The 2,169-nt window shown below is 48.5% G+C and overlaps 1 protein-coding gene across 1 annotated transcript in view; it reads left to right on the forward strand.

The window, feature by feature from the left end:
* The first annotated feature begins 446 nt into the window (after window positions 1-446).
* PPP2R1B (protein phosphatase 2 scaffold subunit Abeta) overlaps window positions 447-2,169 on the forward strand; it is a 37,535-nt gene continuing 35,812 nt past the window's right edge. Inside the window, exon 1 of the mRNA XM_018564032.1 lies at window positions 447-662. Within this exon, the coding sequence (XP_018419534.1) occupies window positions 585-662 (78 nt within the window). The 5' untranslated portion in view covers window positions 447-584. The remainder of the gene's footprint in view (window positions 663-2,169) is intronic.

Below are 2,169 nucleotides of genomic sequence, written 5' to 3' on the forward strand. Positions count from 1 at the left end.
GGGGGCATTGCAAAGGTAGTTTTACATTGAGGGGAATTTATCATAACTGGAGCAGACAAAATCTGGAGCAGTTGCAACCAATCAGCTTCTCTCTTTCATTTTCAAATCTTAACTGAACAGACTAGAGAAACGCTGATTGGTTGCCCAGGGCAACTGCTCCAGATTTTGCTAAATTCCCCCCATTGTCTCCCATATTATGAACAAATTTGATAAAAGCCAACCAGTAGCTTCCACTTGCAATACAGGAAAGTCCCAAAACAAACCAATCCGCTCCTGACCAACACCCGGAGACAAATCCCTACACTGACTGACACAGCTCAGTACAGTAGCAAAAAAAGCACGCAAGACTGTGCGCGCATGCGCGGCACTTCTCCACCCATCCGCCGCACTGACGTAACTCTGCGGCCTCAGAGTGGGGGTGTCCATACATGTAAGGCATTCCTATACCTTCCCTGTAGATTCCGACTACGCCCGCTACGTCACTTCCGGTACTAACTCCCCCTTCCGTTCGTTCTGTATGTTTCTTAGGCGGAAGCAGGCCTGAGCAAGTGGGCGAAGTGAGTGAAGCTGAAGCCGGTGTCAAGATGGCAGGAGCTGATGGAGACGACTCGTTGTATCCTATTGCGGTTCTTATTGACGAGCTGAGGAATGAGGATGTCCAGGTGAGGAATGAACGCGGTCTCCAGGGCCGAAAGAATGAATGAAGGTAGCAGGGCCCATGTTCCCGCTGACCCCCTCCCATGTCACTCGGATGTAGGTTTTCTCCAACAAATATACACCCCCCCCCCTTGTGCTGGCGTTAGAGCTGTCGGCTCACACCCCGCCAGGGACATCACCTGCATGTTCTATGGTGGGGCCTCCCTGCCTATGCTATTTTCCGTCCTGCTCATAATGTGGCTCTAATGGGGACCCCAGGGGTGAATCTGCAGTCTGTGATGGGATTGGGACCATTCGCCTCATGTGAATCTATGAGATGCCTTGTGAATGTGCAGCCCAGTTATCCCTCATAGCTGTTAATGAGCCAAGTTTACTATGTGGAGAAGGCTTGAACCCCCCTTCAGGTTATCAATGTCAGTGTTGCTATTGGGGAGAGTCACCCCTTTATTTGTATTGGTTACTGTTGTCACCAAGCAGGAAAGTAAGGGGAAATCCCACATTGTCCCCGGGTGAGGGGTAAGTACTACATTATTTTTTAAAAACATATTCATTGCACTATTGTGCCGTGAGCTGTAGGTATCATTTTTAACAGGGGTTCCCTGAGACCTAAAATATTTCAAGGGTTTTACTGGAATTAAAAGGTAGGGAAAGCCGCTGTATAGTATTCCCCTTCACTCCTCCCCTGGCAGCTGCTGATGGGTGCCGCCATCTTGGATGTGATATCGGTGATATCAGCAGAATTAAAGCCGTCACTCAAGTGATGCTTTAAGTACTCCCCTTCACTCCACCCCTGGGAGCTACATAAAAGGTTATGTAGAGAGGTTAAAGGAGGGGTGGAGGAGCTAGCCCAGCATAGGCAGTAATTGGAAACTCCTGGAAGAGGAGAGGGCTGTGATTTGCGAGTAGGCTGTGCTAGGGAATCCACTTTCTAACAAGTTCAGAGGTCATTGCAAAAGAATAACAATATTTGATGGAATGTAAAATTGCTGCAGATAAGAATTCAAACTACTTGTTGGTTACAGGGCATGTTCAATAGTATAACAATACCTGGTGTATCCAGTGAGAATGCACAATGCTGGAGCATGACATTTGAATCCACAGCTTGGTGTGTAGTGATGGGCTCGGACGTGTTCACAGCTCCACGTGCCGAGCCCGCCAGGAAGCTGACAGCGCCACAGCGCCAATCACAGGTACTGAGACATTATCCAGGTCCACATCTGCAGAGATCGGGATATGTCTCAGTGCCTGTGATTGGCGCTGTCAGCTTCCTGGCGGGCTCGGCACGTGGAGCTGCGAACACGCCCGAGCCCATCACTAATCATGACGCATGTTTATTAATAAAAGGAGCCTTAAGGTGGAAGTCAGAGATATGGCTACATACACGGTTCAAACATTTATTACCTTGCCAAGGGGTTTGTAATGCTTGTTAGCCAGTATTCTGGTGTACACACATCTGCCACACTGCACAGCCAGGCAGGTAACACAATTGGTAATTAAAGTAACTCATAAGCA

This window comes from Nanorana parkeri, unplaced genomic scaffold (assembly GCF_000935625.1).
Source record: "Nanorana parkeri isolate BGI_ZX_2015 unplaced genomic scaffold, ASM93562v1 scaffold716, whole genome shotgun sequence".
Taxonomy (NCBI): domain Eukaryota; kingdom Metazoa; phylum Chordata; class Amphibia; order Anura; family Dicroglossidae; genus Nanorana; species Nanorana parkeri.